Raw genomic sequence first — 13,612 nt, forward strand, 5'->3', positions numbered from 1 at the left:
AACGCCATCGCTCTGAACGTCCCCCCCTTCCTCCTCCTCCCCCAGCTCTACATGCTGAGCCTGACGCCATGTGGTGTGGGACATCCCTGGGGTCAGCTGGGGTCACTGTCCCGGCCGTGTCCCCTCCCAACCCCTTGTGCACCTGGCAGAGCATGGGAAGCTGAAAAAGTCCTTGACTAGTGTAAGCTCTACTTAGCAACAACTAAAACAGCTCTGCATTATCAACCATGTTGTTAGCACAAATCCAAAACACAGCCCCATACTAGCTACTATGAAGAAAATTAACTCTATCCCAGCTGAAACCAGGACAATGAAGTGCAATGCAGTATAACATGCAGTGCTATAAAGGAACTCTGTTGCATAAAAGGGCCTGAGAAATCTTTACCATTTACTTAATGAACATGTAAGAATGCTGGTACCCTCTGCAGCGGGCAAAGGAGCTGGCTGAGACCTCTCAGCTCATAACAGAGTGTCAAAGACGAGGACAAAGGCAGGACACATCAGAAACCTACTGCATTTCAGCTGTTGTAACACTCTCAGGGGCTGAGGTTGGGCCAGAACGGCCCCTGCATCAGGCTGTAAATCACTTCCCAACTCTCTTCCAATATGCTTTTATCTCTCCTCTGAGGATTATTACTACTATTAATTTGACATTTAGGTACGTAGATAAAACTGGATCGAGGACTGTTAAAGGTTAAAATTGATACTGTTATTATACAATGGAAACAAAAATTACCTTAAGACAACAGTATAAATTAGAGATGGTGAAAAGACATGAGGGTTCACAGAAGGAGGTCAGGAATTTTAGCCTACCTCCCGAAATAGAAAATCATCTTAAACGCATTAGATTGCTACAACAAGGTCGCCACTATGTTAGTTTTCCCTGCATGACAGTTTAGAGACTACTGACAAAACTCTAAAATTGTTCTCTTCTTCTTGTGTGGGACAAACATATCGGCATCATGAAGTGAGGCACTGTAAAAGTATAAACTACTCTTCTGAAGTGAGAACGACCATAGAAAATAATATCAGAATAATGAATGGTTTGGGAAGATACAGGATAAAGAGAACTGACTTGTCTATTGCATCCCAACTCCCTGCTGCTGAACAGCTGATGAAAGACAATGCAACTTCTTCTGGAATAGGGATATTGCAAAAAGCATGTAAGAGAGTTAAAGGGTGTGGCTGTCGCTGATTTTCAATGAGGGAGATTTTTCAAGTTTGGTAGGTCAAAGCTTCTAGGTTTGATGGGGTTTTTTAAATTATTATACAAAGTCTGAGAAGTGTAGAAGTCTGAAAATATGCTGATTTTCAGGTTTTTTGTTTGTTTCTGGATAAGTGCATCATCTTCATGATTTCTTGGATCTGGCTGGTTACAGAAGAACCAAAGGAATATGTAATCCTATTTTTTGTCATCTACGTACACAAGTTTGGTGACCTTTACAAAGGTTTAAACAACATTTTGATGTAGAAAGTGTTGTAAAAGTATAAAAAATTAAGAATTAAGATACTGAAAAAAGATTACTTAGGTAAAAGAGGCAGACACAGAATGACACTTTGTGGCATCTTTGAGGCTCTTAAATCCTGGGCTTGAGCATGAAAACAATGCTTCATGTCAAAGCACCAGGGATCTCCAGCTCACGTTTGCTTACCCTGGCAGCTCTGATAAACCTCATTCCCTTCCTCATTGCATATTCTAAGTCTTTACTTCTGGCCTGTCCCCAGTCTGTGCTGAATATTATGGGATGGGTACAGAAGCTGGGATGTGACTACTTCACCAGCTATAGGCAGTTGGAAATTATCTTTTACATCAATGCCCACAGGCCGTTTCTTCCATCACCAAAGCAAGTGGTGAACAAGCATGAAAGCAAAAAGAAAAAGCCTCCAAAAATCTCAATCCTCAGACATGTGCTGTAGCTCCATTACCCTTTTATTTAGAGATTTTAGGCCTGAAAAGTACAAGTCTGTCCTGCAACTTTCCCAAGAAAACCTAATTTCACATTTCTCATCAAGTTTTCACGTGAGCAAAGTAGAGTAACTCTCAGATAAATGGACTTACGTATATTTCTTTGGAAGTTCAGGAGTGATATTTAGTATTAGGGGAGTAGATCTTGCTGTCCTCTACTACAGCAGTAATAAATGTATTTATTAACATCATTTTACTCCTGAAAGTCCCTGCCTGCACCAGAGGTGCCAAAATGCTTAAGGCATTGCATAGGCAATTAAAAGATACAATATTAGTCAGAAACTTGAATTAAATGATATTCAGGAGATCTGATGCGTGGCCAGCAGGAAGACTACACTATTGCAAAAGTTTACTAGCAGAGAAGGGAGATTTCCACAAGATTATTGGCTAGGTATGAAGGGTCTTGGTGGACTGAGAAAAGCCAGATGCAGCATCTTTCATCTGCTGCAAACTCTAGTAAAACAGGATAACATCCGTATGTCAGAAATACTGCCGCGTACTTCAGATTGCTTTCATCTGCCCCGTCGTCTTTCCGTAATCTAGATGCTAATTTAGAGAGGCACTGAAACTACAGCTGGGAGCTGCAGGCACTGAGAGTGTCTTTCAGGATCTTCCAGAAGAACAAAACTAAATTTATTTTACCTGTTCCCTGCAAGCTAGATGCTGCAAATGTTTGTACTGGAATTTCATTGGAAAGATACTTTTGTGATACTTTATGAAACAGCATGAGGAGCAAAGATTCTTCTGCAGCAGGGTGGTTTGTTTTTTCTTACACCAGAGAAGATTAAGGGCCAGAGATTGTCACTTTTCTCCTTCTGCACCATCCAGGGGGTACACAAGTAATGTAGGCTATATAAAATAGTGCCCAGAATTGGGAGTTCCTAGGAACTGGTTCCTGTGCCTGCAATGCCTGATGCTGCAAGCGCAGTGACAGACCCTCGGGACCCAAGAGACAGCTTGCTTGGGATCTTACTGCTCCTGCCTATTGTCAGCTCCTTGCATTTGTATTTGTTAAGAGGTACATACTCATACCTGAATGAGAGAGTTTTAAAAAGATTGGGTTTACCTTGAAAAGTAAGAGGGGAGAAGGTATGGATGTAAAATAAGGCAGGAAGTGACTAGAAGAGAACTAATTAATCCTCACTATCATATGCAGTTTTCACTACAGTTTATGACTTTACGACTCTAGATTTGGCTGCAAGATATGCAAACGGTGCATGCAAAAACAACCATGAATGAAGTTTATCGAATGGTGTACTTAAGGAAAGAAAATGAGTTTGCATTTTCCTTTTGACTAGGCCTGTCCTTGTTTTTAGTCTCTATAGAAATTTCTGCTGTGGCCTGTGCCTTAAAATGATAATGTCCCTGTAATATTAGAGTACACGTGAAAAGGATATTCTCCTACCTTTATGTAATTTTAGAATTATTGGGTTTATTTCTGACCGGGAATTTTTTTATTCAGCTTTGGCTTTAGTTTTGACTGTTGTTTTCATTCCTAAGAGGAGAAAAATACTGTATCTTTAAATTAGGAGTAGCTGAATAATGAATCTTGGGCAGTGAAAAGGCTAATGTGGTGTGGAAGAGAAGGAGTTTAATCTAATTTAGTTGGAGGGTGTCTGTCTGTGGTGTTGTTTTCTGGACTGTGGGAATAGAGGAGGGAAGCTGCCCCAGTGAATGGTTCCTCCTGAGCCAGAATCAGTGGGGAGTCCCTTAGATGCCACTGATCCGAAGCCAGGCCATGAAAAGGGGATTAAAGAAATGTTCTGATTTGCAATTCACACTAATGCACCCCGTCGAACCTTTGGTAATATTTCAAACCACATTTCAAGGGAAGTGCCCTTAAAATAGCCAGCTAAATTGTATTAGAGCAATACTATACAACCCACTCATCCATTTATGATTTGTTTTTGTTTTTAATTCTTTTAACTGTTGGCGATGGTGGCTTTCTAAGGTAATTAAAACTTTTGTGCATTGTGAATATTCGCACTTGCCTGGGAATATTTCTCAGTATGCCCATCCTATTAGGCAGACGTGTTTGTTTAAATGTCGGAGGAAAACTGCTACAAAGATTCCGTGGCTAGGAAAAAATAAGCCCATTTGGTTTAAAGAGTAAACATTTTTCTGCACGCCATTTAAGTTTATGAACATCTAGTGGAAATTCAGTAAGCAAGGCAGGCTTATAAAATTGCTAAAATAGTTATAGGCTTTCTTTTTTTGTGTGTCATCTTTTTCTTTTACAGTCGCTGCCTCTGTATGGCTAACATTATTTTTAATATATACGTTAGAATTTGTTACCAGAATGAAACATGTATCAGATGTAAGCAGTCAAAAAGTGTCTGAATGAATGAATACAAATATAGATGAGGGTAGGATTGCTGGGAGGGACTAACATTAAACTGATCTCTATTTTTTGTGTAATAAACAGCCGGCCAAAAATATTAAGCCTGAGAAAACAGTTACAGCGACAGACTTCTTAAACAGAAGACTGTCAGTATCAGTTCATGTCCTGTCATAACACACTATTGTTCATCGTAAGTAATTTAGACTATTTTACTAGAAATCTTTAATGTGTTAATTAACTCTTCAACTCCCCAAGCCTATCATTTCATTTCTCTTTACTGCTGAAGTGTCAGAACATTTTATCTCAAAGGGATTATTTGGGTTCTCTTTAATCCCATTTCAGAAAACCTTGCCTAGCACTGTAATTTCCATTGACTCTAACATGTATGGAATAGATGCAACTTTGATTTTCACCATTACCCATATCAAAGTATTTTATTACACTGTCATTGCAACAGATTACACAGCATTAAACTTTGCCATCACAGGGATGAGGGGTGGTGGTGTCTTTTTTTCTTGCCTTGTTTATGGTTTGCTTTACCTACAAAATATTTAGTTACGGTTTGAATTATGACATGCCTTCTTAAATATTCAAGCTTTTTAATCTTTTGCTTACGGGACAGAAGAAGAGCTGGACTTTAAGATACAGCTGATTCCTCTGCACATTTTTGGGAGGTGGGGAGTTGGATAGCTGGAGGGAGAAATGCATCTTTCCTGTGAGTTGGCACATTATTTGAAATCATGTTTAATTATAAAGTTTCATTAAAAATCTTTTGCTTAAAATTTTAGAAGTCTAATAAGATTTCCATTAATTTAAACATATCACTATTCCCACAACGGCCCAAATGCTTTCTTTTTCCTCTTTCATCCATGGTTAAATATGTAAATAAAATGTCTAAAGTCATTCTTCAAAGAAGACAAAAGAAAAAAGAGCTGAGGGAAAAGACAGCCATAAAATTCCTCCCAATTCTCCATAACATTTGCCAGAGGGGGGCCAACTCCTAGCCAGGGCCTAGCAGCAGGGGTGCCTGGCTGCTCCATAGAATCACACATCTCAAATCCCACACACAGGAGGAAAAAAAATAAAATAAAATATCTTTTCAGCTGGAGCCATCAAAAGGCTCTTTTCATTTATTAGTTACAGAGGTATCTTCCAGTTGCTGATTTCTCAGCACTCTCGTTTTTCTGTAATAATGTTCTATTTGTTAGTTTCACTGACTCAAGCTCGTTGAACGGCAGATGCCCCTAGATAGCTCTTTAAAAATAGAGAAAGTAAAATATATGATCTAAAGCAGGATGCATTGGCTAAAATAATGGCTAGAAAAACAAGGCTGATTTCAAATTGGCACATAAAAGATCAGCTAACAGAGACACAACTGCAAAGGTTGGGGTTCCCCCCTCCTTTTTTTTTCCTCACTTTCATTTGTATTTCTTTTTGCCTCTTAGGGGAAAAAGGTTGCTATCAGTGCTATAGAGGAAAACAGGCCGTGGTTTATCTCACCTATTTTTTCTAGAGGAATGTGAATGGTGATATAATATGCTTTTCAAAAATTCTAGTTGGAGAAAAAAAAAAAAGAAAAACAAGCTCCCAAACAATCAAGTTGAACAAAACAAATATTGAATATGTTCATCTTAGGCATTATTTAAATTCTACTTGTCTTATTATTTAAATTCTACTTTTTAAACTAGAATTACTTGTCCCTTGTCAAAGCCTTCCCCACACTTCCCTACCACCCCCAGCTGAGCTCTCTAGAAGAGGAATCAGGATGCATACAAATACTAAGAAAACAGGCTGAGATTAATGAAGAATGGAAATGCCCCAGCACACACACACTCTCACACACAGACAGGCACACAGACACACTAAAATAAATAAAGCTTTTTTTCGCACATAACACTGCCCGCTTTTTCTGAAAGTGCCCAAGGAAAGGTCAGCCCCCAAGACCACGACTTTCCAAGTACGATCCCCTTGATCCACTGAAAAGCCACAAAAGGAAGGACTACTGTTTTAAAACATTTTTATGGTAGCTTTTACTTCTAGGCAAAATCTAGCACATCTTCGAGGTTTTCAAAGACAAACATTAGCCCTGGTTTGTTGTCCTTGCTTGGATCCATTTCACCCTTATCACAACTGAGGAAGCCAACAGTTTCCTTTCTAGAGCCTGGTGGGGTATTAACTCTGACCCTGCGGGATTTGGTAGTTTCCAGGAGAATCCATGTTCATTTCGATAAGAAACAGGCACTAATGGAGAGGAGCCCAGTTTGTGTGGGCGAGCAGGAATGAAGAGAAAGAGAGATTTTCCTTCTTCATTAATATGTTCGCTAAAACTAAGTTCAAAGGGGGGGGGGGGCGGGGGACGAAGACGACGTAGATCTAACCTTTTGACTTCTGATCACAGTGCTCCTCTTTTCGGTCTGTAAAATTGCGAATTACAGTTTGGCTTGGGATTTAACTTCCTCCTTCTAGCTCTGACAGACCAATAAGCAAAATAAATCTCGGATCTTAACTTAGAAAGTAAACACAACTCCCTTTAGAATGATCTCCGTCTCCAAAATCTGTAAGTATCTTTTCTATAGTGGATGAAGTAACTTTCCCAAGGGTATGTCTCTAGTCCTCTTAGGGTTTCTTACTTAAGGAAAAGAAAAAAAAAGGGGAAAAAAAGAAAGGCAGGCTACTTTTCGAGTGATGCCATACTGTGATTAAAACCATAATCAGGTACTTTTTCAGCAATCCTGCCTGTCCTGTTCATTTAGGAATTCGAGACAAAGCACGACATTTGAAAACAGCTGAGATTCCAGGCTGAAAGCGGCCGTATTTTATGACCCTGGCAGCGAGGAGTTTATAGCACTCGCCATAAAATGCATCCTCCTCCCCACATCCTCCCTGCTGAATCGTGGCCCCCCCTCTCTAGTGAAGGCAGCCAGGGGGGCACCACCGTCAGCCCCCCCGGAGCCTGCAGCCCTGCCCGGCTTCCCACCTGAGCGGGGGGGCTGGGCCGGGCCTGCGGGAGACGGGGTCTTGCTAAACTTTCGAGGGCGGGCAACGGCAGGGAAAGGAGAAAGGAAAGAAAGACAGAAGGAGAGAGAAACAAATGGGGCTTTTTCTAATCTGTGCTGATCAAGGAAAACCTGTAGGGGTCCTTAAGGAGGTTTCAAGGCGTTCCGAGTGATTGGAAAGTAATCACCGTGTCAGCTTCACCTTTCTCATGCAAAGTGGATGTCGTATGCAAGGCGGATCCTGCACAGGTTTTTTTTTTTTTTTTTCTCTTTCCATTTTATCCTTGGACTCAACCGCCCCCTAAAAGCCCCAGCTGCTCCAGCCCCAGGAGTTCCTGCTAAGGCGGGGGGAGCGGGGCCGGCGCACAGACCCCCCCGGCCCGAGCAGCCCCGCTCTGCCGACCTATTGCACACCCGGAGCAGAGGGCGGCGAGAAAGGGGGGGATTTTTTAGGGCCCCCCTCTTCAATGGCTTAGCTATTTTCTCCTCCTCCTCCTTTATCCAACACTCGGATAAGCCAATCCCCACCTCTCGGCAAGAAAGTGCGGAGCTGTGACCCGTTCTAGGAAGAGGAAAACCCCCGGAGGAACCCGCCGCACCAAGAAGCCGCCCGGGACATGTGCAAGTTGAAGCAGTGATCGCTCGGGTCTGCCCGGCCCCGAAGCCCTCCGGCATCGCTCTGCCCGCGCTTCGCGGAGGCGGCGGCGGGGAGGAGGAAGAGGAGGAAGGGTGGCGGAAAGACGGATCGCAAAAGTGGAAGCCCGGGGAAAAGAAAGTTGCTGGGCTCCCCGCAGTAAGTTTTGCGGCGCATCTGTGGACTGGGGGTACTTTGCCTTCGCCTGGCTGTTGGCGAAGTGGCCTGCCCGCCGGCGGGGCCGATGCTGCGGGGCGCTACGGGGCGCTGAGCGGCGCGGAGCGGCGCGGAGGGGCGCGGGGCTGCCCGCGGCCGTGGGCCGGGCTATGCCGCCCTGCCTGCCGCCCTCCTCCGCCGCCGGGCTCCGCCGCCGAGGCCGGGGGCGCTGCGGTCCCGGGCAGGGGCCGTGCGGCCGCTGAAGTGACGGCCGGAGCCCCCCGCGGCCGGAGCCCCCCCGCGCCGCCGCCATGGGGCCAGCGGCCAGGGACGCGGTGCAGACTCTCCTGGTGCTCTGCTGGCTGACCTGCTTCTGCGCGGGGATAAGCTCCATAGACATTGACCGCCCCGGTGACGGGAGGTGCCAGCCGATAGAGATCCCCATGTGCAAGGATATAGGGTACAACATGACGAGGATGCCGAACCTGATGGGACACGAAAACCAGAGGGAAGCTGCCATTCAGCTGCACGAGTTTGCCCCCTTGGTGGAGTACGGCTGCCACAGCCACCTGAAATTTTTCCTCTGCTCCCTCTACGCCCCTATGTGCACCGAGCAGGTTTCTACGCCAATCCCAGCCTGCAGGGTTATGTGCGAGCAGGCGAGGCTGAAATGCTCTCCTATTATGGAGCAGTTCAATTTTAAATGGCCGGACTCCTTAGACTGCAGCAAACTGCCCAACAAGAACGACCCCAATTACCTGTGCATGGAAGCCCCCAACAACGGGTCAGATGAGCCGCCCAGAGGATCCAGCATGCTGCCACCCATGTTTCGGCCACAGAGGCCCAGCAGTGGCCACGATCTGCAGCAGCACAAGGACAGCCTCAGCAGAACCTCCTGTGAAAATCCTGGCAAGTTCCACCATGTGGAAAAGAGCGCTTCCTGCGCGCCGCTCTGCACTCCAGGGGTTGATGTTTACTGGAGCAAGGATGACAAGCAATTTGCTGTCATTTGGATTGCCATCTGGTCCATTCTGTGCTTCTTTTCCAGTGCTTTTACTGTACTCACTTTTCTGATAGATCCTCAGCGTTTCAAGTACCCCGAGAGGCCCATTATCTTCCTCTCCATGTGCTACTGTGTCTACTCAGTGGGGTACATTATTCGCCTCTTTTCAGGTGCTGAAAGTATTGCCTGTGATAGGGACAGCGGCCAACTCTATGTCATCCAGGAAGGACTGGAGAGCACTGGCTGCACCATTGTGTTCCTGGTTCTGTATTACTTTGGTATGGCAAGTTCCTTGTGGTGGGTAATCTTGACTTTAACTTGGTTTCTAGCAGCTGGGAAAAAATGGGGACATGAAGCGATTGAAGCAAACAGTAGCTACTTCCACTTGGCAGCATGGGCCGTTCCAGCTGTGAAGACCATAATGATCCTAGTTATGAGAAGGGTGGCTGGCGATGAGCTGACAGGGTTGTGCTATGTCGGAAGCATGGATGTGAATGCCTTGACGGGGTTTGTACTCATTCCTTTGGCTTGTTATCTAATCATTGGCACTTCTTTTATTCTTTCTGGTTTCGTGGCCCTTTTTCATATCAGGAGGGTGATGAAAACAGGTGGAGAAAATACTGACAAGTTGGAGAAACTTATGGTCAGGATCGGTGTCTTCTCAGTCTTGTACACAGTGCCTGCAACCTGTGTGATAGCTTGCTATTTTTATGAAAGACTCAATATGGATTATTGGAAAATTGTGGCAACTCAACAGAAATGCAAGATGAACAATCAGACTAAAAATTTAGACTGCATGATGAATAACTCTATTCCAGCAGTAGAAATTTTTATGGTCAAAATTTTTATGTTGTTAGTTGTGGGCATTACTAGCGGTATGTGGATCTGGACTTCCAAGACTCTTCAGTCCTGGCAAAATGTTTGTAGTCGAAGACTAAAGAAGAGAAGTAGGAGAAAACCTGCAAGTGTTATTACAAGTAGCGGAATCTACAAAAAACCTCAACATCCACAGAAAACTCACCTTGCGAAATTTGAGTCGACATTACAACCACCCACTTGTGTGTGACCAGGTTTTAGAAAAGACTGTACCTCACCTTACAGACTTACAAATGTCCACAGTAGCAGCCAGAAATTAAATAATAAATCGTGCTTTTTTTTTTTTTTTGTCAGACAACAGTTTAATATCTCCTGGCAAATAATGTATCACGCTGAGTTCAGGAGCTGGTGGAAAACTGAAGGTAAATGTACTTACGGAAAGGTTTTCAGTGAAAGAAATATTGTGAATTAGAACGGTCTCTTCTGTTACTAATGTATAGTTAAGTACTTCATCCAACCCTCAGATTTATATATATTTAAAAAAAAAAAAGAAACAAACAAACCAACACCCTATTTAACTCTTTCATGTAGCTGAGTTGGATTTCCTACAAGTTTTTGAGTAACAAGGTATAGTCAGGTTTTATGGAGCAACGATTTCTATTTTAAAAGTGCCCAAGCGAGCATTGTCTCTTTAGGGAAACCAAGGTCCCAAAGAGGCCTGTCTTCAGTCAGTGTGTTGTCTGTGAAAGCAACCGCTGTGCTAACTTAAAAAAAAAAAAAAAAAAAAAAGAGAGAGAAATCCTTTACAACTCTTCTCAGCCTAGTGGGTTTGGAGTGCCTAAAAATAGTTTCAATCTATATCGCTCACCAATATTCTTTCACTAAAAGAGAAACTTCCTGCACCAGACACAAACTTTGTGAATAAGAATAATGTGCAATACATTTTTTTTTTCTTACCATGACATGAAAAGAGAAACAAGTATTTTGCTGTACATAAAGACAACAAAAGAAGTCTCTTAACAAAAGAACCAAGAGGTCTAGTCCTCAGAAACCCTTTAGTGTTACATTTTGTGGCTTTTTAATGGAAATCAAGCCAATGTTATACACGTTTGGACTGATTTGTGAAAAAAAAAAAAAAAAAAGGGGGGGTGTCAATTCAAAGAGACCCAAAGGGCTTATTGACTCTTTCTATTGTTAAACAAATTCTCACTATGAATAGATCAAGAAGCACTAGATTCTGCAAAGGGAAGCTTTGTATAGAGTGATGCTCTTTACTGTGCTGGGGGTGCACAGTTTTGTGCTGTATATACTTGTAATATACAATTATTTTTCATGCTCCACTATTTTATTAAAAATAAAATATGTTCTTTAGTTTGATAATTTTGTGTGTTCTAAACTTCCTCTGATGTGCTTTGTGGTTAATAAGCTTGTTTTCTCAATTATTTGATAAAAGCACGCTTCGAATATAATAGTTGTTATACTGGCCTGCAAGTACAAGCAGATAGAACAATAATTTACTCGGAAGAAATCGAAAGTTGGAATTAAATAAATGGATTTTGAAGGTGCATCTTTCTGTGAACCTCTGCAACGGAGAAAACTGAATGGGAAGACGCTTTAGTGATGTAAAAAACCTGCAGTGATGTGGAGTAGTACCGTGTTTACAAAGCACCGAGATTACAACAATGATCCTTGGTTAACACCCCTTTAAAATTTGCATAGGGTATGTTCAGCATGTTAAAATTAGCTGCCTCGCTTGAGCGCAGTTTGAATACAATTCTGTCTCTACTCTTCAGGGTTTTTTTCCCCCTCTAACGCTACTGACAGTATCACTATGATGTGGGGAAACACTGCGGGAAGGTGGGGAGAAAGAAGAGGGGAAATACAGAATTTGAATACTACTTTAGGAAAGCTGCCTGATAAAGTTAAGATTGTAAGTACATTTTCAAAAAGTTTTTAGTGGAGCGCTATTTTGTATGAACCTGAGGTTTTCCATGCAGGTGACTAACAGGCTGTGTGATCACCTGGTGTGTGAGTAACATAACCTCACTTTCTCATGCCGGCTGTTCTAGAAAACCATCTATCGGGTATCCCATAGAAAGAAGAGAGGTCTGCATGGACTTGGGTAGGGCGAGGATCCCCGTGGCACATCTTGTGGCTAGGAACTTTATAACAAAAGGATCTTTTTTAGTCGCCTGCGTTTGCAATTTATCTGTGCAGTGCTACAGATTCTTGTCTTGTAGAATTTTTAAATGCTTCTAGCAATGACTAGGAACTTGAATGACAAAAATGATGTTGCAGGTATTCTTAATAATCTTTAAGTCTAAAATGCACATATGCAAAGCAGATTTCAATATACAATTTATCTTTTGGGGGAAGAGGAAGTAGATTTTTCCCCCTTTGTGCCTATGTGCCTCTGTTTGATACACAGCTTTTAGATGCCCTGGAAGTTAATCCTGCTGGAGCCGAAGTAGGACATTGCACTAAACAAATCCACTTCTGAAACCACTGTATGAATGCCTTTGCATCTGTACATGTTCTAATTAAGATCAACTACATTAGATCCCGAGAAATACAAAGGCTTTAAATAATCTGTGTATGACAAATTGCTACAGGAATCCTTCAAACATGTGTGTCGTTATTGTAGAATTATAGAATCATGGACTGGTTTGGGTTGGAAGGGACCTTAAAGGTCATCTAGTTCCAACCCCCTGCCATGAGCGGGGACACTTTCCACTAGACCAGGTTGCTGAAATTACGCGTCTCACCTGGCCAGTAACGTATCTGCTTCACACACATTTCGTCTCTGACATGAAGGTTAGTGATGGTTTTACTAGACACAGATTTGTTTAGAGAATGGTTTCAGGCTTCACTCTAAAATGCATTAGCCACTGAAATAAACACCTCACTGTTTTTGTAGACTATAGAAAATGATTCGCTTTCATTGCTGATCATGGATTTTTACAGTCTGCTCATGCGTTTTTACAGTCTGCTACCAGGATTCTGGAAGCGGAAAAAAAAAATATGAAGAAAGATGTTCAGCAGTGGCTGAATTCCTGCTGCCATTCTGAGTTTAATCAGTTGTCAGCTTAGGCCCTTCATTGTCACCAGCGCAGACTGCAAGTTCTTCTGTGAAAATGCCAGACACGAATGCTTGGCTAGATGCATCACGTTACAAATAGATACTTGCCACATTGTAAACTAAGAATTTAGGTTTTATTTCAGCTTTGCAGTTATTCAGGTTTTGAGTTTTTGTACTGGTAAGCAAACTAGAGTCTTTGAGTATGTAATGAGGCTGATTTCATTGCGTCAGGACTAATGTACTGTAAATGCAGCAGAGTCTTTAAGGGCATCTTAAGAACTAATTAATTCAGAAATGGTACTTCTTACTGGCCCGTAAGTGCTAACAGTCTTAACAGTTTAATGTTGAAGTTGTGTCGCTACTTAAGGAATTGGAAGCTTACAACTGTTAAGGGAAAGTGATATACTTATTTTCACAACATTTCAGTGATTTACTGTAACATTATTAATAATTTCAGAGTTTTATTCTCGCCTTAGAAATCTGCACATTAGTTAAATTATGATGATGATGATGATAATTTGGTGATCATCAATCAAATTATGATGATAATAATACCAAAAAGTCTTTAAGAAGAAAATATCACAGAAATATTCTATATTAAACTTCTTTACTTTTGGCAGT

The 13,612-nt window shown here is 42.3% G+C and overlaps 1 protein-coding gene across 1 annotated transcript; it reads left to right on the top strand.

The window, feature by feature from the left end:
* The first annotated feature begins 7,277 nt into the window (after nt 1-7,277).
* FZD10 (frizzled class receptor 10) lies at nt 7,278-13,262 on the top strand. Its single transcript, XM_075110301.1, has one exon. It carries the CDS (start codon nt 8,405-8,407, stop codon nt 10,160-10,162), a length of 1,758 nt encoding a protein of 585 aa, XP_074966402.1. The 5' UTR covers nt 7,278-8,404; the 3' UTR covers nt 10,163-13,262.
* The last annotated feature ends 350 nt before the right edge of the window (nt 13,263-13,612 follow it).

Source organism: Phalacrocorax aristotelis, chromosome 15, assembly GCF_949628215.1.
Source record: "Phalacrocorax aristotelis chromosome 15, bGulAri2.1, whole genome shotgun sequence".
Classification (NCBI taxonomy): Eukaryota; Metazoa; Chordata; class Aves; order Suliformes; family Phalacrocoracidae; genus Phalacrocorax; species Phalacrocorax aristotelis.